The sequence below is a fragment of the Ursus maritimus genome, unplaced genomic scaffold, assembly GCF_017311325.1.
Source record: "Ursus maritimus isolate PB19 unplaced genomic scaffold, ASM1731132v1 scaffold_16, whole genome shotgun sequence".
NCBI classification, from domain to species: domain Eukaryota; kingdom Metazoa; phylum Chordata; class Mammalia; order Carnivora; family Ursidae; genus Ursus; species Ursus maritimus.
In genome coordinates this window covers 10,562,931-10,585,931 of record NW_024424008.1, presented here as the reverse complement: position 1 = coordinate 10,585,931, position 23,001 = coordinate 10,562,931, and the positions used below count along the sequence as shown (strand labels likewise).

At 36.9% G+C, this 23,001-nt stretch overlaps 1 protein-coding gene across 2 annotated transcripts in view; it reads right to left on the bottom strand.

Moving 5' to 3' along the window:
- The window catches only part of UVRAG (UV radiation resistance associated), a 294,465-nt gene that overhangs the window by 107,671 nt on the left and 163,793 nt on the right, over positions 1-23,001 (bottom strand). For both annotated transcript variants that reach the window (XM_040630863.1, XM_040630862.1), the window contains exons 9-12: positions 22,513-22,597; positions 20,428-20,515; positions 19,457-19,517; positions 11,711-11,876 (exon numbers count right to left, since the gene is read on the bottom strand). In XM_040630863.1, coding sequence (XP_040486797.1) covers positions 11,711-11,876; positions 19,457-19,517; positions 20,428-20,515; positions 22,513-22,597 — 400 coding nt within the window. The remainder of the gene's footprint in view (positions 1-11,710; positions 11,877-19,456; positions 19,518-20,427; positions 20,516-22,512; positions 22,598-23,001) is intronic.

Here is a 23,001-nt window from a genome sequence, read left to right as displayed (position 1 = left end):
GAGGCATTTTGCATTGTACCTTTTAGAGAAAAAACAAATGTCAAGCGAACCAACTGATAAATGGGATTTAAATGATTAATATCTTCCATGAGAACTTAACAGTGACTTCACATACAGGAATTCACATCATGGCATTTCCATCAAAGAGATTTCCCTAAATCAGGAAAAGCAGTATTTCAGTCGCATATACAGCCCCTTCTTGATAAACACACTTCTTTCATCTCCCAAGTGTTTACTTAAAAGTACTACACTTACAGTTGGCATACCATCTTCTGGGCTTGCCTTCCTCGTGGGCCATACTGAAGTGAATGCTTAGTTAACTTGATACATGACCTCGCTTCATCTCTCAACCTGTTTCTCCATGTGCGAACTGAAGGGTCAACTCATATGATCTAATAATATTCTGGTTCTAAAACACAATAAATCTGTAATTCTGCATGGACATAAACATTTTTTTTTCCATCTTCATTTCTGTTCGTTTCATGGTGTTCCCTTAGGTAGTTATAATGGAGTTAGACTATAGGCGTTTGGGAAAGTTTTCACACCAACAGAGATTTTTCATCCTAGGTCATATTCCTGTAATCAAGTGGAAAATCTGAAAGAATAATTTCATTCATTTCAGTAATATCAGTCACCTTGAAAAATATTTGTTTGATTATACTTTTAAGTTATACAGTGAGAAAGAAATTTAAAAACACAAAAAAAACAAAAAACACCGAAGTATTTGGTCCACCCAACCTGCCTCAAGTCATCGCATTCATTGCTCAATTTAAAGGTCTGAGATCTAGGGTACTGAGTGTTCTAAATGCCAGCATCTGAGCAACAACCTATAATAAAATGAAGATGAAAGGTTATAAAGAATTTCTAATTATAGGATAAACAGTAGAAGAGTTGAAAATTAAAGCCACAGCACTGAAGCCTAAGCGTGATGTGAAAATCTCCACTTCTGGAAGAAGGCCATCAGATTCAATTGGATGCTATGAAAGCAAACAGATGCTAATTTAGTGAAAACAGCAACCCATTTCTGAACGGTCTGCATTAAAACAGCTTGATTAACACACAGAGGCTGAGGATTCTTATAGGAAGAAGTCTTTAATTCTTAATATAAGATGTGTCAGCAGGTGGTTAAGTATGCCTGAAGCAGGTAATAACAGAAATGAAGAGTCAGAAGTACAGCAGTCTGAAAACATTTAGGCTTTTAATATAAGTTTTATAACAACGAAAACCCAGGTGCCGGTCACTATTCCTATAGAGAATTTCCTTCTTTGCAAGCAATGTTCATGGTATCCTAATTGCTTCAAGGAGATGCCATTAGAAAAATTCTCATTCATTTATTCAACAAGTCAGTGTTGCCACGCCAAAAAGTAGGCTGAAGGAATACAGAAATAGGGAATTGCCAGCTCATGGCCACTCTGAAAATTCCTGTCTCCTCCTTCCTGGCAAAATGCAATCTAGTTATGCTGAAGGGGGAGCTCCATAAACATATAGACATGCCACGGTGACCGCAAGAAAAATAAAAGACTCCAGTCACAGGACTGGCACCTGTCTGGCCAGTCTCCTTATATATAAGTATATATGACTGCCTTATGCATTCAGTCACAGAAAAGGTGTGAGATCATTAAAACAGACCATTCCTTCTCTCATGCGCATCAGATCCACATGCAATGACTATGATCTGGGCCCAGTATTACCTGTTTTTGAACACATCACACTTTCTTTATACTCTAAAATTTCTGTCTCTAAAAGAACTCAGAATCTGCCAGGTAAAAAAGGCAACTCTTAGGATTTAGTCAAGATCTTCCATAGGCATAAACATAAGAACAAAACAATCAAGGAAATAGGAAAAGCAGCATTAACATGTCTCTAGGTTCCAATGATTCCATTAGAGAAAAATAGTTAACCATCTTTTAGAGATTTGTAAAAGCCTTGTCCTGGAGAGGTCAGGAAGTTTCAAAAGTACCTGCCAATTATACCATTCCTTCTGAGAATAAAACAAAAACCTTAAGACACTTTTTGAGGGCTTGAAAAAGCCATATGCCCTAACCAGCTATGTCCTAGCTCAACGATTGTTTCAGTAATCCACCCGGAATGTATCATCTAGCAGACAGTTAAGTAGCACAATAACAATGACTAATACATTTCATTTCAAAAATCACTTTAAAACCTACTTTTCAGTCTTCAGTGAAAGAAGAAATAAAGGGTAAAAGAACATTGTGGCTGGACTCTGGTGGTTACATTCCTTCGTGTTTTGTGGTCTGAGCCTCAAAATGAATGCAGCACAGATTTCAGAGTTTCCCTTTACAGTGTGCAGGTGCACAAGTAATGGTTTAGTCAAGGCATCAGTCCAAACCTGTGTTTCAAAAAGGCCAGACAAAGGAAATAACTAGTCTCCACCCACCTGCACAGCAAAACTGGCTAACTAGGGCTCTGAACTCCACTATCTCATGTGCCAATAACCAGATGAGGCAGGTAATCAGAGAGGGCAGAGGTTGAGGATTCCTAGGACGATTACAAGTATAATGTACCCGATGAGTCATTCAATTCCTATTTTCCATCTCCCATGAAGACCTGATTCCATCTAATAACCTGGAAAGGTTTACATCAACACTGACACACTCAGGAGAAAAGAAAACCAGGTCTAATCTGCTCTTTCAATGATCCAGGCTAAGAATAACTGAGAGATCGATTCAATCAACAAAAACAATTGATAAATTTACTTTCATTTAGATACCTATTTGTACATCTATGTTGTTCCAAAAAGGATACAAAGTACTTTACTAAACTGCATAAAACCACCTAAAATATTTGATAGTTTATAAAATCTGAGACAGCATCACTTGTGAACTGCATCATTAATTTATGTACCACTAAGATAAATGCTCTCAATCATAATATGGCATGCCATTAATTGTAAGATTTACCTCATTTTTAGTTATATCAAAATGTCAAAAATATTGATATTAAAATCAATAAAATACAATAGACGGTTTGTAAAGGGGGAAGATAGAGGGAAAATGCAAAAATTAGTTCACAAAAATGCAATTCCTGTGTTTCTCGCGGTTGCCAAAGAAACAGGTAACACGGTCACCTGAACCTAGCTGGCCTTCCCAAACTAGTTAGGAAAATAAATTAATTGATAAACAAATTATTGCTACTACTCACACTGGGGCATACTCTTTGGAGTTGCCCACATGTTAAGCTGCTCCTTCACAAATTAAAAGTGTGCAGCTGATCTGGAGTGAGAATATCATTTTGAGGGACACCCTTCCTTCAAGCTCCCAAACTGCTTTTCCTACATACCTAATATTTTTTTTTTAAAGATTTTATTTATTTATTCGACAGAGATAGAGACAGCCAGCGAGAGAGGGAACACAAGCAGGGGGAGTGGGAGAGGAAGAAGCAGGCTCATAGCGGAGGAGCCTGATGTGGGGCTCGATCCCATAACGCCGGGATCACGCCCTGAGCCGAAGGCAGATGCTTAACCACTGTGCCACCCAGGTGCCCCGACATACCTAATATTTTAAGTCTGATCATCAGGTACAAATCTGATAAAAACCTAGAGATATTTAATTTGTTTAATATGGAAGCCAGGGAATGTTTGGAGGGGTGACCATTCTCAAAACTATAAGAGTGATCTTATGTGGTCATGCTTAATTAAAATCATGGGTCCCTTCATCCCTTATAAGTAATGTTTTTCATCATTAAACGAATGGAATGATTGCAGCAAAAATACGGGAGGAGGTAGATCTGAACACTTGTCCCTCCACAGAAACATTTTTTTTTTAATAGCAAAAACTGTTAGAATCAACTTTACTAAAACTCTAGAAGAAGTCAAGAGTATACCAGGGATGTACTGTATGGTGACTAACATAATATAATAAAAAATCATTAAAAAAAAATAAAAATAAAAAAATAAAAAATAAAAAATAAATAAATTAATTAAATTAAATTTTAAAAAAAAAGAGTATACAACAGGCTGAACACTGAATCACAAAAAAGGAAACTCAAATCAAGGGGAAACCTTCACAGAATTTCTACTCACACTCTCCTTAACTCCCTCCCCAACTCCGCACTGATCTTGAAGAAAGCAGCCTGCCACTGTGAGGCCTTGATCCCCAGTGCATAAGGGAGCCAAGTAGACTTTATTCTAAAACTATTTATGCTTATCTGTCTTTATGCTTATCTGTCCTAACGTGTCCGGGGGCTATTTGGAAGTACTAATGCAAGGTGCTTGCCTTGGTTTTGTGTAGTCAAAACTACTCATTCAGAGGTGAAAAGCAGAAGACATTGTTCAAGATATAAGGCAAACAAATCCCACAGCCTGCTTGTACAGAAGATCAAGGCTGAGACATACAAAAGACTGTCTAAAGTCTGGGAGGTCAAGTTGGGTAGAGTTTCTTTGAAAAGTTAGTGTTTTCAAAAGTGCCCATATATACTGGGGAAGATAAAAGTTACCTACATGCCCAGAATAGGATGCATACTCAGAAAAGACCTGAGAAGGCCCTAGGTTTTCACCTCTGGCTGACTGCTAGGCTTACGAAAAGCAAGAAGTGAAGGCTTCATATTGAAATGAAAGGACATCAGACAAACTCAAAGCTGTACAAAAAAACAGAGCTCTCCAGTAAAGGTAACTGCATAGGTGAATGAAAAAGACAGTATTACAGGCACACAGTGTATAAAGATGTAATTTCTGACAATAACAACGTAAGGTGGAAGGCAGGAGATACAGAGGGGCAGAGTTTGATATACTATTAAAGCTAAGTTGTTATCAATTCAAACTGGACTGTTACAAATATAGGATATTAATTGTAATCCCAAGGGTAATGAATAAGAAAATATCTTTAAAACATACTAAAAAGAAAATGGCATACCAAATAAAAAATGTGTGCTGAATCAAAGAAAGGGGGGGCAGTAATGGAAAAAATAAAGCACAAAAAGGTACAAGAAATACAGAAAACAAATAGCAATACGAAAACAAATAGTCCTTCCATACAAATAATTATATTAAATGTAAAGAGATTAAACTCTCCAATCAAAAGGCAGAGATTTGCAGAATAGATTAAAAAAACATGATCCAACTATATGCTGTTTATAAGAGATTCATTTTAGATCCAAACATACAAATATGTTCAAAGTGAAAAGATGGAAAAGATGTTCCATGCATATAGTAACCAAAGGAAAATTGGGGTGGCTATACTAATAGCAGATAAAACAATCTTTAGGTCAAAATTGTTACAACAAGCAAAAAAGGTTGGGGCGCCGGGGTGGCTCAGTTGGTTAAGCATCTGCCTTTTGTTCGGGTGGTGATCCTGATGTGGGAGTCCTGGGATCGAGAGCTCCACGTAGGCTCTCTCCTCAGCAGGGAGTCTGGTCTGGTTGTCCCTTTCCCTCTGCCCCCCTCCACACTTTCTCTCTTTCTCAAATAAATAAAATCTTTTTAAAAAAAAAAGTAAAAAAATTCAATGAAAGGGTTAATTCATCAAGAAATAACAACTAAAAATAGAAGCACCAAACAAAAGAGCCCCAAAATATATGAAGCAAATATTGGCAGAAATAAAGAGACAGTCCTACAATAACAGTTCAAGAGTTTATTTAATACTACACTTTCAATAATGGATAAAATATCTAGACAGAAGATCAGTGAAGATACAGAGGACCTGACAATACTATAAAACCAACTAGACCTAACATCTGTTAGGTCTATATATATAGGATACTGCATCTAACAACAGTAGAATACACATTCTTCTCAAATGCATGTGGAACATTCTCTAAGACAGATCATATGTTAGGCCACAAAACAGTCATAAAAATGTTAAAATACTGAAATCGTACAAATTATTTTCTCCATCACAATGGAATGCAACTAGATATCAATAATTGAAGGAAAACTAGAAAATTCATATATATGTGAAAACTAAACTCCCTTAAACAACCAATGAGTCAATAAAGAAATCACAAAGGAATTAGTACTTTGAGATGAATGAAAATTAAAACACAACATACTAAATTAATAGGATGTGGGAATTTAGAGAATTAAATACTGACATTAAAAAAGAAAGATCTTGGGGTGCCTGAGTGGCTCAGTCGGTTGGGCACCTGACTCTTGGTTTCTGTTCAGGCCATTATCTCAGGGATCGTGGGATTGAGTCCCATGTCAGGCTTTGCGGTCAGTGAGGAATCTGCTTGTCCCCCCCCCCCCAGCCTTTCCCCCAGCTCGTGCACAGGCACTTTCTCTCTCCCAAATAAGTAAATAAAAATCTTCAAAAAAAAAAAGAAAGTTTTATATCAATAACCTAACTCTACATCTAAAGAAACGGAAAACAAAACCCAAAGCTAGCAGAAAGAGGGAAATAATAGATTTGAGTGGAGATGATAAAATAGAGAATAAAAAAACAGTAGAGAGAATCAATGAATGACAGATGAGACTGAGAGCAGCTTATTAGTCACATATACTCATAGCCCAGGGCAGGAGGACACTACATGCCATGCAAGGTTACATGGGGGTTACACACAGGAAGATAGCAAACAACCCGGATCCGTGGGAGACAGACTTTTTTGTATTAAAAGGAGGCAGTGCTGACTGGTCCCTGTGGGAAGATGTGATTGGTTTCTTTCCACAAATAGTGGAAACCTTAGTTTTAGGCCTTAAACTATAACAACCACCCAGAGAATGGGAAGAAAATATTTACCATTGATATATCTGATAAGGATCTGGTATCCAGAATACATAAAGAAGTCTTACTGCTCAACAATAAAAAAAAAGAATGATCCAATTAAAAAACAGGCAGAAGACTTGAACAGATATTTCTCCAAAGAAGATAAACAAATGGCAGCAAGGACACGAAAAGATGCTCAACATCATTAGTCATCACGGAAATACAAATGAAAATTACAATGATATTCCACTTCACACCAGGAAATGTAAAGCTGTAGAAAACAATCTGGTGGTTCCTCAAAGAGTTTACCATAGAACTACCATACGACCCAGCAATTCTACTCCAAGATGTATACTCAAAAGAACTGAAAATGGGTACTCAAATACTTGTACATGAATGCTCATAGCGGCACTATTCACAACTGCCGGAGGTAGAAATAACCCAAATGTCTGTCAACAGATAAATGGATGGAAAAAATGTGGTATCTACATTCAATGGAATATTATTCGGCCGTAAAAGTGAATGAAATAATGATTATGCTACAACATGGATACCCCCTGAAAACAAAGGCTAAGTGAAAGAAACCTTAAACAAAAGGTCACATGTTCTAGATTCCATTTATATGGAATATCCAGAATAGGTAAAGCTATAGAGACAGAAAGCAGATGGGTCACTCCCGGGGGCTGGGGGAAGGGGGGGATTGGGTGGGGGAAGAATAGGGAGTGACTGCTTAATGAGTACAGGGTTTTCTTTTGGGGTCATGATGTGTTTTGGAACTAGACAGAGGCGGTGGTTGCACAACACTGCAAATATACCAAATGCCACTGAACTGTACACTTTAAAAAAGTTAATCTTGTGTGAATTTCACATCAATTTTTTAAAAAGAGAAAACAAAACACACCTACGTCCCCTTTTGTCAAACATAATACGTTTCAGGATCTCTTTATATGTTTCTGAAACTGAAAATAATACTTCGGCTATCAATGAATCAATGGTTTTAAAAGGCACTGATTTAAACTACACATGTGCCCCCTGCCCTCTATTTACAAGCTGAGGGTCGCTGTCCTACCAGATACAGTACTAAATTCTTTCATTTGGTGCCTACCTTTTCTGCCTCTCCTCTTGCAGTTTCCTAAATATGGTGGAGGATGTTTCATTTCTTCATTCCCATGAACACAATATTCTCCCAATCTAGAACAGCGGTTCTCACACCTGACTGCACATTAAAATCACTTCAGGAGCTTTAAAAAAAAAAAAAAAACAACCTCATGTCTGGGCCCTGTTAACTGAATCAGAATTTCTGGGGAAGAGGCCAGGAATCTGGGGGTCAGGAGCTCATTTTTAAAGGCTCCCCAGATGACAATAATGTGCAGCCAGTGTTGAGAATAACTGACCTAGAATCATCTATATCCACTCCCCTTCAGCCAAGTGCAGTGTTTTCTAAACTCCATCATTCACATATCAGTTTTGGAAAGTTGTGTTTTTCTAGAAATGTAGCCAACTGCATTTGAATATAATGCTGTTCCTAAGATTTTATCTTTTAATGTCTATGTATCTGTAGCAACGTCTTTTTTTTCTTTACTTATACTAGTTGTTTTGCCTGTCTCCTCTTTCTAAGTTAGTCCTGCTAAGGGCTTATCCATTTTCTAGTTGTTTCAAAGGCCAGAACTTTTTCCTTCTTAAAATAAAGATTTTATTTATTTATATGCCAGAGAGAGAGTGTGTGCATAAGCAGGGGGGGTGTCAGGCAGAGGAAGAAGCAGGCTCCCTGCTGAACAAGGAGCCCAATGCGGAACTCAATCCCAGGACCCTGGGATCATGACCTGAGCCGAAGGCAGATGCTTAACGGACTGAGCCACCCAGGCATCCCAAAGGCTAGAAGTTTTGCCTGCATTTTTTTTTTCCATTGTTCAGTTGTCCATCTAATTTCTGCTCTTACCTTTCCTTCCTTCCTTCTAATTTCTTAGGGTTTAATGAACTCTTCTTTCTCTAGGGGCTTCAAAAGGAGATTAGATGAATGATTCGTAATCTTTCTTTTTTTCTAATACAAGCATTTAAGGAAATCAATTTCCCTCTGGGCACAGATTAAGCTGCTCCTTATAAGCTTTCATATACTATATTCTCTTATCATTTAGTTCAAAATAATTGCAAACTTCCTTTATAGTTTCTTCTTTGACCTATAGATTTTACAGAAGTCCATGGTTTAATACCTACACATTTGGGGATTTCATTATTGATCTCTCCTAAATTCCACTGTGAGCAGTAAACATACTGTAAATTACTTCAATCTCTTGAAATTTGTTGAGGCCCAGCATAATCAATTTTGGTAAATATCTCACACATACTTAAAAAAGGATGTACTTGGTGTTATACGCAAATAAGGAACCATTGAATACTACATCAAAAACTAATGATGTACTATATGTTGGCTAACTGAACATAATAATAATGAAAAAAAGAAAAAGAATGTATATTCTATAGCTGTTGGTGCAATAATCTTTACCCGTAACTCAGGTCTACTTCATTGCACTGTTCAAGTCTTTTAGATTCTGATTGTTTTATCTGTTTTTTCTAATACTAGTAAAAAAATTTAAAGTCCTCTGCTATGTGGGCACCTGGGTGGCACAGTCGTTAAGCATCTGCATTCGGCTCATGGCGTGATCCCAGGGTTCTGGGATCGAGCCCCCATCAGGCTCCTCCACTGGGAGCCTGCTTCTTCCTCTCCCACTCCCCCTGCTTGTGTCCCCTCTCTCGCTGGCTGTCTCTCTCTCTGTCAAATAAATAAATAAAATCTTTAAAAAATAAAAAATAAAGTCCTCTGCTATGATTGTGATTTCCTTGTAATTCCATGAATTTTTGTCTATATATTTGAAGTCATGCTTTTAGGTGTGTGTGCGTGTGTGTGTGTGTTTAACTGACAGCATTAAAATAAAATACCCTGTTTTTAAAAATTGCCTTAAACTTCATTTTGTCTGATATTAGTGTAGTTATCTTAGCTCTCATATGGATATTTGCATAATATATCTTTTTCACTCTTATATTTTCAATATTTCTGTATCCTTATATTTGAGGTATCTCTTGCAAGCAGGATAAGTGTAGTTTCATATTCAGCCCGATAATCTTTATTTTTAAATAGTATATTAATAACATTTACATTTAATGTAAGTGCAGAACAAGTTTGGTTCATAAGTACAAATTTACTATTTGCCCCACTTGTTTAATGTTCATTTTCCTTTCTTTTCTTGCCTTGTTTTGGATTGATAAAGTATTAAAAAAATTTTTTCTATTTATACCCTCTTTTAATTTTTTGCTTGTACCCAACAATTCTTTTAGTGGTTACGAGATTATGACATGCATCCTTGATTTAGTAGTCTACTATAAAGCAGTATCTTTACCCTTTTCCAGACAATGCTAGGATCTTGGAATACTTTAACTTCATTTCCACTTCCCAACTTTTGTGTTAGTCACGCATTATAATTCCATATATATTTTATGTATATGTATTTCATATTTTATGACCCTACCATTTGTTTTATAGTCAAAATTAATTTAGATAAACTCATACTTACCCTTTTTTTCTTTTTCTTTCTTTCTTTTCCTTTTCTTTCTTTTTTTTTTTGGTTAAAGATTTTGTTTATTTATTTGTCAGAGAGAGAGCACAAGCAGGGGGAGCAGCAGGCAGAGGGAGAAGCAGGCTCCCTGCTGAGCAAGGAGCCCAATGTGGGACTTGATCCCAGGACCCTGGGACCATGACCTGAGCTGAAGGCAGACTCTTAACTGACCAAGCCACCAGGCATCCCACACAATTGCCCCTTTTATTGTCTTTTTTCCTTCCTGCAAATATTTCCATATTTCTGTGCTATGTTTATTTTTAGTCTGCCTTTAGTATTTCCCTTAGTATAGGTCTGCTGGGATGCATTTTCTCAGTTTTGATGGTCTGAAATGACTTGTATTTAGCCTTTAATTTGAAGGATATATTTACTGAGTATAGAAATCTAAGTTGACAGTATTGTTTTATAGTACCTTTTTAAAAAAGATTTGTTTATTTATTTGAGGGGTGGTGGGAAGTGAAGAGGGAGAGGGAGAGAGAAACCCAAGCAGACTCTGCATTGAACATGGAGCCTGATGCTGGGCTCCATCTCATGACCCTGAGATCATGACCTGAGCCAAAGTCAAGAGTTGGATGCTTAACTGACTGTGCCACCCAGGCGCCCCTGTTTTATAGTACTTTTAAAACGTCACTGCATCACCTTTATGGTTCCTAAAGAGTCTATTGAGAAATTAGCTTTCAGTCTTATTAATGCTCTTTTGATGCTAATCTGTCTTTTTTTTCTAGGTACTTTTAATATTTTCACTTTATCTTTGGTTTTCAGCTATTTTACTATAATTTCCCTAAGTATGTTTGCTTTGTGTTTATTTTGGGTTGTATTTAATGCTTCTAGAATTTGTAGCTTAATGTGTTTCATCAAATTTGAAAAATTCTGTCATTACCTCTTAAAATATTGCATTTGCCCCATGTACTTTCTTCTCCCTCTTTGTGATCCCAATTATACGTATCTTAGACCTTTTTATTGGGTCCTACATAAGTCTAGCACTTTTCTATATAATCCATCTTTTTTGTTCTTTGTGCTTTGGTCAATATATTTTCTACTGACCCTTCTTCCAGTTCACTAACGACTTTTCAGACACGTACAACCTGCTGCTCAGTCTTTTATGCTTTTCTTGCTTGTCTGACAAATCTTTAATCATTTCACTTGGTGACTAGCAGGGACCAGGTACTACATGAATATCTGCAGAGTATATAATACTTGTTTCTCACAAAAGCAAATTAAACTTAAAGGAGTCAACCTTGCTATCATTAACAATTTTAAGAAGTATAGGATTTGATCTTTTATAATCTAAATGAATAACCACATTCTATTTAAAAGAAATGGAGCACTTTACAAAGGATATACAAAAATCACCACAATCTAGGTCACATTTCATATTTTTAATATACTCCATGTTTCAAACTGGCTTGTGTTAAAAGTATATAAAAAAAAGATACTTACTCTCTCTCCTTTTCAGTCAGCTTATCATTGATATTATCTTTGATTGTTGATCTAGATCCCTTATGAATTATAGGATATCTTAGGGGCACTTGTAAGAAAAAGGAAATCATGGAGACCAAATGTGCTGTGTAACCCAGGGCAACAGCAATGCTTCCATCATCTTTTGCTGTAAATTCAAAAGCAGAGAAAAAGAAAACAACTATTTACCTTATAAATGTAGCTACGAGATCATAATAATCAATTTCAAGAGATGTTATAAGAAATAACTGGTAAATAAAATATTAATCACATCTAAATTACATGAATTTTATACAAATCTAAACATATTAACAAGACTTGAAATTTCTCATCCACTATATTTAAAACGATTGCTCAATAATTACTGTGATGAGATTAATATCCCATATGTATCTTAAGAAAGAGTCCTTAGGACACTCAAATATCCATTACTTTCTTTCCTTCCCGGCATTTCTTTTTAAAGGCAGAGATAATACCTAGTCTATCATACAATGTGAAAATTAGTTTCAGAGGTTTAATCATAATGCATATACGAGCATTATATATTTTACTCATTATAACCAATATAGTTGTACTGTTTACTATTGTACAAATTAAGTTGAAGGTGAAGTGAAAAAGCACAATGCATTCTTATGGGGTATGTTCTTAATATCCATAAAGATAGCGTTGCAAAAATAAGACTGTGAAATCTGAAATAGGATAGGGAAAAAATATTTTAAATAGTAAAAGTAAAATGTCAAAAACCACAATTAATATATATCCTATTTATGCAATTTAGGTGGAAGCAACTGTTGGGGGAAAAATGTATGTACCCTACAGCCAAACATAAGCATCTATCTTTTAAGAAGTCACAGATAATTACCTTTTTAACTCACCATCTAGATTTCTGCTACTACCTACCAAGTGATAATAATCATCAGGTACTCAGAACAGAGTAATACAACAAAACGTTTTAAGCCTGCCCCAGGAGGAAGAAAAAAGTAACTGTTTGGTATACAGCATTCCCAAAATACTTTTAAAAGTTCACATTCACACACTCTGAAAGATTTGACATATAATCTAGACAATCTCTGGCTAGAGAAAAACTGAAATAATTGAGATATCTTTGGCCTGAGTGCTTCCTGATTTCTAAGGGTATCTTAACTTCAATTATTAGAAATGTTTTTCACTTTTTAATATTTACACTTAGTTATCTAAGTACTACCTTCTTGTTGTAGGAATGTCCCTATAGTCATCTATTCATCAGTTCATTCTCCACCACTGACGACCATGGCAGATTCTTGGTTTCTCGTTGATTATACTATAAAAACAGGTAACTTTCATTGTATACTTCTCTTCTGCCAGGAACGGACTATAGTACTTTATTTACGGCAGTCATTAATTCATCAACAATTACTAAACTGGGCACCTTTTTATATGCTATTTCATTCACTTCATAGATGAAGAAACTAAGGGTCAAAGAAGTTAAGGAATCTGTCTCAAGTAATACAGTAATACAATATAGGTTGGCCTGACACCAACGCCTCTGTCCTTAAGCACTCTACCATACTGTCTCAGAAGTTTATTGTGGAACACATAACAATTCCTTAACTTGGGAACCTAGAATGTACCAAGCAGATGACACACATGTATTACTTCAGTTTCTTCACACTTTTCTTGTAAGGGCAAAGAATACAGAGCTCCCAGTGACTTGTACCATGCTAGACTGAGAATGGGCTTCTCAAACTAATGTTTGATGTTCTCTCAAACCAAACTGATTAAAAAAAAAAAAAAAGGAAGAAACAGCATTTATTTCAACTGACTACTCAGTCATGCTCTGACAAGAATCCTAACTGTTCTTAGAGACCATGTCCTCTTGTCCCACCCAAGTACCCTGTGTACTATAATACTTTACTTCTTTTGAAGTCTGTATTATCACATGACCTTACAGACTAAAATTACATTACACTACACTATAAATTCATTACATTATAATTTAATCATTATATAACATTAGAGCTAGGAAAAACCTTAGAAATCACTGAGTCTGATGCTACCAATTTAGAGATGAGAAAAACGAGATTTAGGTGGTATAAGTAACTTGTTCAGAACCATATAGGTAAAATCCATGAATGATGGGATAAGAGGGAGTTGTAAATACACCTCTGCCCCCCAAAATATATATCCCTGAAGTAAGGGCTGGGAAAGTGAGTTCCATCAGAGGTCGCTGAATCCTGCATCTCCTGCTTTTCATAGAGGATAGGGCTTATGGAATTTGAAATATTCCTATCAGTAAAAGGACTGGGTCTTTAAGAACCTTCTTTTGAAGGGAGAGGAGAAGAAGAAGACGATTTACAGTGATGAAGGATAATGCTACACTGTTTGGCCTTTCCTGTATGTGCTTTACACTAAAGTTTTCCTTGCCTATGTGGCTAGACAGAAAAGAATCTGCAAACTTTTGGAAAGCAGGAGAAGGCCTCTTAATTAGCCTCCCAAAAAGGTCAAATGCAAATTATGAATGCTTACAAAAAAACCTATCCAATGCTAAACATGCAAGCATCTACATTTTTCCATATTTCTAAAAGCTTAATACTAAGGAATTGCATTTGCAAATCTTGAGACCACATCCACATATCTATTAAAAGAACAAAAACTAGTCTACTAACATCACCTCTCTTCAACGATCAAAACAATTTTGCTTAAATTTAAGATAAAAAGGCATCTCTGAGAGAAGCCTACACATGGAAATAAAAATCCAAACAGAAACATCAGAACCTGGAAACTGGGTAATACTGGAAACCAACTTTGATTCTGGTTATTTGCACTCACCATTGTTTCTACCACAAGATTCCCTGCTCCACCTATTAAAAACCCTAGTTTGTTTCCCATTCCAGGCCACAGCGCTCAGGCACAGCCTCACTGTTAAACACCATGGTGTCGGATTTCCAATATTGAAGCTTTATATTAAAAAGCATTTTAAAAGGACCACGGGTGAGGCATTACAGGGCCCAAGGGTATTCCAATACCCTCAAAAGGAAAACCACCTCCTGGTAGGGAAGTCACTTTCATCACCCCAAGACCACTGAACCTCCAGTGGGAAAATGTGAGCTCATGTGGTTAATTATGGCTATTGCTGGCCACGAACCTCAGATGTCACTTTCTGTTGCCAATCACTTTAGCTAAAAAACCAAAAGGTTTAAGGTTTCCAGCATTCCAAGATCTAAAAGACTTTTTACCTGCCAAAGCCAAAACCTGGCTCTCTGGGGTGTGCTTTTCCAGTAAGCATTAATGACGTCCCTAACACCTAATGCAGAGCAGAGGTTTGTGTTCCTTATGTTGCTCTGAGGGTTAGAAAGGTTACATATGATAGGTTTGTTGGTGAGAAAAAGTTGGGGGGGAGGAGTGGAAGGATTCAGGGAGGAACAGAAATAAACTGTAAGACTCAGGTGTGTGAAAAAGATCCTAATTTAAACAATGTTTTCAGGGGCTTAAGAACAAAACAAAAATCTGCAGTTTCCTGATAATAATTATTTCTGATTTGTTTTTTAAATGTAGGGTAGTTATTCAGAGTAGCAGCTTTTATGTAATTTTTATGATAATAAATACCATCAACCCACAATGGCCATGACAATATTAAAAATTAATTCAAATGCCCCTTCGACTTATATGCCGGACAAACTATTAATATTCAAATGCATCCAAGTACAATAAGTGATCTGAAGGCTCTTACCATCCTGCCTTCCCAATCACTGAGGCAGCTGATTTGTTAAGGAACCAAGCACCCACTGATCCAGACAGGACAAAATATTTAAGACTCTAATCACTGCCACAGCATCTATGGAATCATTCCATGTTCTCAATGAGACACTGTTTGACATATGGTCTCTCCTTTCCAAGAAATCATGCCTGCATAAAGGGATACAGACACAGAAGGAAATCTGGGTCTCATTACCACAAAAGGCTCTTGTGTTATGGATTACTTAAAAACACACACAATTTTTTTTACGAGAAATGTCTCAGTCAATGGAACTCAAGTGAATACCCTTCAGTAGACAACTTTCTCCCATCGTGTCCAGGCCTCTTTGGCATACTCTACCAGTAACTTACCCATTTAAAAAAGCACAATAAAGGTTGGGCCTCTACAGTAGAGTTTCCCAGACAGTGTCAACCCAAGCAATGGAAAGTCGGGCCCAGCAAAGTCTCGTGAATATCACAGAATAACCAGTCTGGAGTTCCTTACTAGGGAAGGACCGGGAATGCAGCTGTGACAGAACACTAAAAAGTTGTCAGAAGTTTGGAAGAGGTTTTATTGAAAACAAGGACACAAACTGCATCGTGACAGAAATAATATGGATCTTAAAATCAGGCTGACCAGAAATGACTTTAGCTCTGCCACTGGCCAGTATGAGTCTTTGGAAAAATTAACTAATCTCTCTGAGCTTCAATTTTCTTGTCTTAAGAAAATTGAGTATAATTCTTTCTCTCACAGAAGGAATCCATTCTCACAGTTATGAGAATTAAATAAACAAGAAGCACCATGCATGATGTTTCCATGTTACCGTATTTCTCTACTCGCCCAATCTAAAATGTCCTCTTCCTCTTCTTTCAACATGGGAACACTATTTCATCTTATAAGACACCTCAGGCACCATCTTCTCTGTAAAGGTTTTCCTGCTCCCCTTCTGATGGCACTGATTATTTCCACTTCTTTGAATCTTGTGTCCCTGGTATAAATTTCAAAGTGCCTGACACGGAGTATGAAATCAATAAGTATGTCTTGATGGCTTTGATTACAAGTTTAACGGCCTCACCGGGACTGAAATCTCCCTGAGGATCAATGTCCTACACATCTTTGCGCACTCTCGGCACCTGGCCGGCAGGTGATACACACAAGGCACTCAGTGAACTGAGTATACGGAAGTGCCTTGCAGAATGCTAACCTAAGATTTTAAAGTCTAACACGATCACATGTGCTTCTTAAGATTTCTGATTGTTGGGCGTCATAGGGAGTGAACAGGGCCTTCGAGTAAAACTACACATTTGTTTCATTTCATCTCCCATTTCATTTTTCAGCAACTGCACCAAAAAAGTTAAACTAATTTTTTAAAGGCTAGGAAAAATACATTCAGTTTGGTGGACGTACTAAGAATCGAGGGCTAACAAAAGCTATGAAAAACTAGGAAACAAAACACTTCATGTAAAACAAAAATAGAATTAAGAAACATCTCAGAGTGGAGTAAGGTGACCATCGCCAATATGGATATCCTTGCTTCCCTTACTGCCTCCCTGCAGATCATTCTGTATTTAGCAGGCAGAGTGACTTTTAAAAACATAAATCAGTTCATGTCATCCCCCTTCTTATAGCCCTTCAGGGTTTGCCCACTCCACTGAGAATAAAACATAAACTCCTTACAGTGGCCTCAAGGCCCTGGCTGACCTCTCCTATGTCCTCTGATGTAACTCTTCCCCTGCTCTCTACTCTCCAGTCATACAGGTCTGGTCTTTTCTGTCCTTCCTTCTTCCCTCCTACTTTCCTTCCTTTCCCTCCTCTCTCTTGCAACTAATTTCAATTACATTTATATAAATATCTTATAATGAAAAGTGCTTTCAAATATTATCTCATTCAGTTGTCACAATAAACTAGAGATGTAGATATTACCTCATTTTACAGTGAAAAAATTAAGCTGAGAGATTACATGCTTTGCCCAAAATACAGGATAATTATAATTATTCTCCCATACCCCCCTCACCCTGAATTTTTTTCAGATCTATCGAGCCTATTCCTCCATCATGAACTTTGTACTTGCTGCCCCCTCTTCTAGGAAAGATCTTCCCCCAGATATAGCAGAGTTGGATTCTTTCAGCCTTCAAATTTTCTGTTAAATGTTTCTCCTCAGGTCTTCTCTGACTGCTTTATCTAAAGTAGGTTCCCCTGTTGTCTATGATAGCGTATTCCTTTATGAAACACTTGTTAAATACTAATTTTCTTATTTATTGGCTGTCTCTCTTAATAGCAGATATGCTCCATGAAAGGAGAGAATGTATTTGTTTTTTCTATCATTATAGCCTCAAAACCCAGCATAGTGCCTGGCATATCGGTGTGCTCAATTAATATTTTTCCAACGAATGAATGTGTTGTATTCCTGGAACCTGGCACAGGGCTCAAGGTACCCGATAGGTTTGCTGAATGAATGCACAAATGAGGAAAAAGATGTGTTATGGCCTTCAGGATGTCATAACTTTGCCTAAAATTAACACCAAAGCACATCTGTATGACTTACAGAGATTGGAACATTTTATAACGGAAACCAAACAAATTCCAGCTAGATCATTACCTAGCTTTGTGGTCTTGAATAAGTCACTAAATAGCTCATTTACATGTTGGAATATGAGATTATGCCACTTTCCTTACAGGTTTCCTTGGTTTTTGTGAGGATTAAAGATTAGGCAAATGTCATGCTTTTACAGATCTAATCTTCGCAATAATGTAGGACAGGTAAGGACATGAATCAATACGTTCATACTATCGATTAGGAAATCAACTCAAAGCATGGATGTCTTGCTCCAAACTACATGGTTTCTAGAAAGGGAACCAGGACTTTAACATAAGTGTTCCCATTCCTGTTTTATCACTCATATTATGTCCCAACTACTTGTTGTAAGGACTGTTGTAAAGGCCAAAGGAGGTAATAAATTAGTCTTAAATGTCAAAGGACCATAAATAACAACATTTTCTTTATTAGGAAATGGAAGGTCTTAAACAAAACTAGAAATGCCCTTTTTTAAAAATAACTTCTTCCCAAACAGATAATACATTATCTTTGGGAATAATTTATAGAGCTATTTAATAGGCCTCAAAGCATTGTATAGGCTAAGGGAAAAGAACCCATTTTGCTAATAATAAAAAAGAAAATCTCTTTACCAATATGTCACATAAAATAAGTTCTTTTCTTTGGCCTACTGGTAAAGAGATTAGGAAAATTAAAATACTTTAAATGTAGCAATTACTAAGAATCACAGTCTATAATATCTTTAATGTCATTTTTTCTTACTGGAAAGAGGACAAAAATGACAGCGTTAACAGAAGTTGTACCTCTGGGAGTGGTTTCATGTTACCAGAAATATGATCTTCTAAATAACAACAGAACAGATTAATGTTTGTTGTTCTTCTGCTCCCAACCACATACAAATTTTTCATGAAAATCAAACCAAAAGGATAGGGAGATTATTAGTATTCTTAAGAACCCTACTGTCTGATTTTCTTAAAGCTCACTTAAAAACAATTTTCTTTCTTTTATTTATTTATTTATTTTTAAAGGTTTTATTTATTTGACAGAGAGAGAGAGAGCACAAGCATGACCAGGGGAGCAGCAGGTAGAGGGAGAAGCAGCTTCCCTGCTGAGCAAGGAGCCTGATGCGGGGTTCGATCCCAAGCTGGGATCATGACCTGGGCTGAAGGCAGACGCTTAATGACTGAGCCACCCAGGCACCCACAAAACTATTTTCTTTTAAATTTCAAATAGACAACTCAATAATTTTTTCCCATGATTAAGAGTTAAATATTCTCTTAAGTCTCCCATCAGAGAATCTGACTCTATGTACTTTCAGTTGGGAAGGGACAGAAGGTCCAAAAACCCTCTGGATAAAGTGCTAGGCAACCAACACACTTCAAGGTATCTCTATTTTTCTCTGAAACATACCCATTTATTACACACACCAAATCCTTGGATGTAAAAAGAAATAAAATACCTTGGAAGTCCTCAGAATTGGGCAACTTGACACCACATACAAAGTAATCCTTATGATCATTCTGTGAATATAACCAAAGAATGAAATTAATTCTTTTTCCATGTAAAGCAAAGAAACCCTAAGCCAAATCTCAAAGAATTCAGTAGGTTGGTGTTAACTCAAAGACAATACTGTCTTACACTTAAAATACTATCATAATGATAAATTGCTGAAGCTAGGTGGTGAGCATATAATGATTCATTAAACTACTCTCTGTACATTTATATATACTTGAAATTTTCAATAATATAAACATTTAAAACATCATGTCCAAGCAAAAAGCCATGTAAAATTTTATTACAAAAATATCCCTTGACCAATTCATAGTTATAAATGAAGATTTTTAAGTGGAATTAACAAGATTCTGTGAGCAACCTAAAATCCTACTAGCTTTCCTCCCAGAAAATTAGTCTTTTAAATAGCTTTTTGTTAATAAGAAAATAAAACCTTCAAATTATCAATTTGGCTCTCTCAAAATGAACTCTCATCATTCTAATTTTATTGAAGTTTCACTTTTTACATTTACTCTAAACTAGATTCAAAAACTTCACATTCTGACAGTTCCCCCAGGAATTTCTTAAGTAGTACTAATACAGATTAATTAGCAGTTATATTTTTAAAGCAGTACACATGCATCTGCACGTATGTGTCAGAACTGATGGTAGTTGATAATTGGGCTGAGTAAAAAAGATCTTAAAGAAACCAGAAATTATTTGGCATTCTTTCAGATGAAGTTGAGCGCATTTCACCATCAAAACCGATATAAAAAATCAAACACCCACCCACTTTTTAAATGGATATTAGCTTCTGAATGCATCATGACAGAGCATATGATTAAGACTAGAGTAATGAGTGTTTTCATTGAGAAAACATTTCAAACAGAAACCATCTTTAAAAAAAAAATTTTTTTTTCCAGAAAATTTGAAACTTACCAAATCAATAGGGTAAATGTAGGAAAGCTCAGATAGTAATTGCCTGCAACGAATTGTCAACTGAGCATTAGTCTTCAGAAAGAGTTCTCTGATGAAGAAAGATAAAAAGCACATTTGTTAAAAAAAAATGTTTCATGCTTTCTAACATTTATTTCCACATAATTGATATGGAGGAAGATTAAATGGCTTGCAGTAGGCTGCAGAAACTCAGAGAAGAGTCAAGGATAATAGCTAACATGAGTCTTGACCTATCTCTAAATAGCATAAATCAAGATAAATATATACTGAGGCCTATTGTGTGTGTCTAGCACCATGCTAAGAGATGTAAAGGGTACAAATAATCATTGACTGAGCACCTACCACTATATGCCAGGAGCTTTACAAATGGCTTTAATCATTACAACAACTCTATTAGGTTGATATCATTATACCCACTTTACAAACTAGCATACAAAATTTAGAAAGGCTCAGTAAGCAGACTAGGGTCTCATTTAATCTGAGGCCAATCTGATTTTAGGAAATATCCATATGGTACTATTTTAAAGAATTATTATCTTCTTCACTCACAGCTACCTCAAAAAATAGCCTGCTGCCATATCCGGAAAATAACAAAATAAAAAGAACAAACAATAAGTTGTGGGAAGAGATGATGCAGCTCTTCTCTTGAACTAAAGAAATAAGACCAAGAGATAAAACACCTGTAGGATAAATTACCTGCTCAACTGTGTTAACGATTTAAGAAAAAGAAGGGTTCAGAAAAACTGTAGGTCAAAGCGGAATGTGGAAGTAGTAGGAAACACGAAAAGCACTAAAGACCTAAAGGGATCTAGTCCTGTTTTCCTCGTGGTCTGGACAAAGTAACTTCCCAGAGCCTTGCCTTCCTATCTGCAAATTGAGAAGATTAGACCAGATGATCTCCACGGTTCTTTCCAGGTCTAACACTCTTGAATGCTCAACTGCTACGTTTTCTTGAAGAAAAATGTAGGATGAGATGACTTTCCAGAAAAAGGGAGTAAACATGAGCAAAAGAACAGAGGTGGCGTCAAATTAAGCATGTGCTGGAAAAAAATAAAGAGAAAAACTATTAGCATCTGTTAAATGAATGTTGTGGAGGATTGAAATTAGCTACAGCTGTGTAGTGCCAATTTATTGAAGGTTATTTGAAAATTAAGCAAAATAATCACCATGACTTTTTAAGAGGAGAAAAAATATGGTAAAACTAGTATTTTAAGAGGAGAGGTCTGGGGCGCCTGGGTGGCTCAGTCGGTTAAGCGTCTGCCTTCAGCTCAGGTCAGGATCCCTGGATCCTGGGATCGAGCCCTGTGTTGGGCTCCCTGCTCATCGGGGAATCTGCTTCTCCGTCTCCCTCTGCCCCTCCCCCTGCTCATGCACAGGCTGTCTTTTAAATAAACAAAATCTTTAAAAAAATAAAAATGAAAAAGAGGACAGGTCTGATAAGCAACATGGAGGATGAACTGGAAAGATGGGGAGACTGATGTGAGATAAGCTAGGAGCTGTGGCGGTAATCCCAATGGACTAACATGAAACAGGAGTAAGACTGAAGAAATACCCAAAGAAAATAAGCTACACCACATGTAGAAGACAGGAAGAGAAGATTCAGACATTGAGTCATGGTGCTGTGGCCTTAAAAACTACACGAACAGTGTTCGAGTTTCTGATTATGCACTAGCAGCGCTCGTAACTACTTCTAGTACGTGCATGACACTGAGTAGGCGCTTCAGAAATACGCGTTGAGGGGCGCCTGGGTGGCACAGCGGTTAAGCGTCTGCCTTCGGCTCAGGGCATGATCCCGGCGTTCTGGGATCGAGCCCCACATCAGGCTCCTCCGCTAGGAGCCTGCTTCTTCCTCTCCCACTCCCCCTGCTTGTGTTCCCTCTCTCGCTGGCTGTCTCTATCTCTGTCGAATGAATAAATAAAATCTTAAAAAAAAAAAAAGAAATATTCGTTGAATAAATGAATGTGGCACTGACATGTGTGGAATATAAATTAATACCAGCAGCATTTAAAGGATGCTACTTTTCCAAACCCAACACTCTTAACCATTATTCTCAGTGTTGCATTTACCTTTTCGCAGTACACTCCTTCCTCAATTCATTCAGGGATTCCTTCTGGAGTTGAAGCTTGAGGTGCTCAGTTGAAAATGCACTTCCTGGAGAGAGACGGAGGGAGACAATTCCAGACGTACCACTGCAGGTAGGACTGCTCTATACAACCAAAAAAGCAAAGCCCATCCCCTGACCGTGAAGGAACAGAGTTCAGAGGCAAAGTAAACGGAGTATAAAGGTCTTCTGGAGGGTTGACTGGAAAAAAACCTCCCAACTGGTTCAATTTGACCGAAGTCTGGCCTCTAGCAGGAATCAGAGTAAGAGTCTCTGCCTCCAGACTTCTGGATTGCTGACCAAGAAACCCTGATGAGATTTCAAAATTCAGACAACTTCATTTTAAAAGACAGTGGCTATGGACTGGGAGTGTTGCTGCTTATTCACTAAAGGTTCACCAGTTGTAATAAATAGACCTCTCTGGTGAGGGATGTTGATAATGGCGGAGGCTATG